Below are 948 nucleotides of genomic sequence, written 5' to 3' on the forward strand. Positions count from 1 at the left end.
CTTTGCTCTGGGGAGAGCCTCCTGGTGATCGCACAATCTTTGGCATAGGCGGCCTTGAAGTTAGGAGGTGGTCTCGCAATAGGATCTTTCCAAGGGATCTTGATACAACATCTTCCATCGGGGGCATCACGGTCGTCAACCAGAGTGACAGGGAGGTCCACGGCCTTGGGGCTGTTCTTCACTCGTTGGTGGTTGATAGACACATCGTTGAGGCTCATATCGTTGATGTTCTTCGCAGTCACTTGATGGCATTTCACATAAGGAGAAGGGGCAGTTGCCTCCATATCAGACCTGGGGTCAAGAGGAGTAGCCAGTAGCTGTTGACATTCCTGACCAACTATGATTCTATCTTGTTGAGCAGCATTAGGGTAGATCATCCATACCGCACCACCTGTACGTCGTAATAGACTAGTTGGCACGATGAAGGGGTAGTTGAGCGACCTGACCACTAGTATATCGGCCACGATAGAAGTTCGGTCGTCGAGATGTAGGATCACACTAGCTCTACCGAGAGTCGATGATTGGTGTGAGGGGTTACCGAAGATGATGGTCCGTGGATCAGGGACTAGTGGGAGGACGAGACCAGCATCACACCATCGATTATACTCATCTTCGGCACATAGCGGTTGTTCAGCACCAGAATCCAGTAGAGCGTTAGTAGCTACACGACCTTCGGGCTTGGGCGAGTCGTAGTCAGGTGATGAGATGGCTAATTTTATCATGGGTAATCCAGACCCATCGGAGTCAGTGATCTGGACTACATTAGCCTGAATCTTGGCCCCTTCGGTACCAGTAGAACTTGAAGGGGTGGTATCGGGTTTCTGAGGTAGTGGTTCGGGACAAGCACGACTCATATGACCTCGCTTCCCACAGCGGTAGCAATTGCTGTCTCGGCAGTGAGCTTCTGGGACCGTACGGGATCATGATGAGTCCCGCATCGAGCACAAC

General features: G+C 51.6%; 1 protein-coding gene across 1 annotated transcript; it reads right to left on the reverse strand.

Annotated features, from left to right (window-relative positions):
- Positions 1-130: 130 nt before the first annotated feature.
- On the reverse strand, positions 131-854 carry Pmar_PMAR014773 (hypothetical protein; the record flags this gene model as incomplete). Its single annotated transcript, XM_002776094.1, has 1 exon — positions 131-854. A coding segment is annotated over one exon (724 nt), but the record flags the coding sequence as incomplete, so codon positions are not given.
- Between the last annotated feature and the right edge of the window lie 94 nt (positions 855-948).

The sequence above is a fragment of the Perkinsus marinus genome (genome assembly GCF_000006405.1).
Source record: "Perkinsus marinus ATCC 50983 genomic scaffold scf_1104296954454, whole genome shotgun sequence".
Taxonomy (NCBI): Eukaryota; Perkinsozoa; order Perkinsida; family Perkinsidae; genus Perkinsus; species Perkinsus marinus.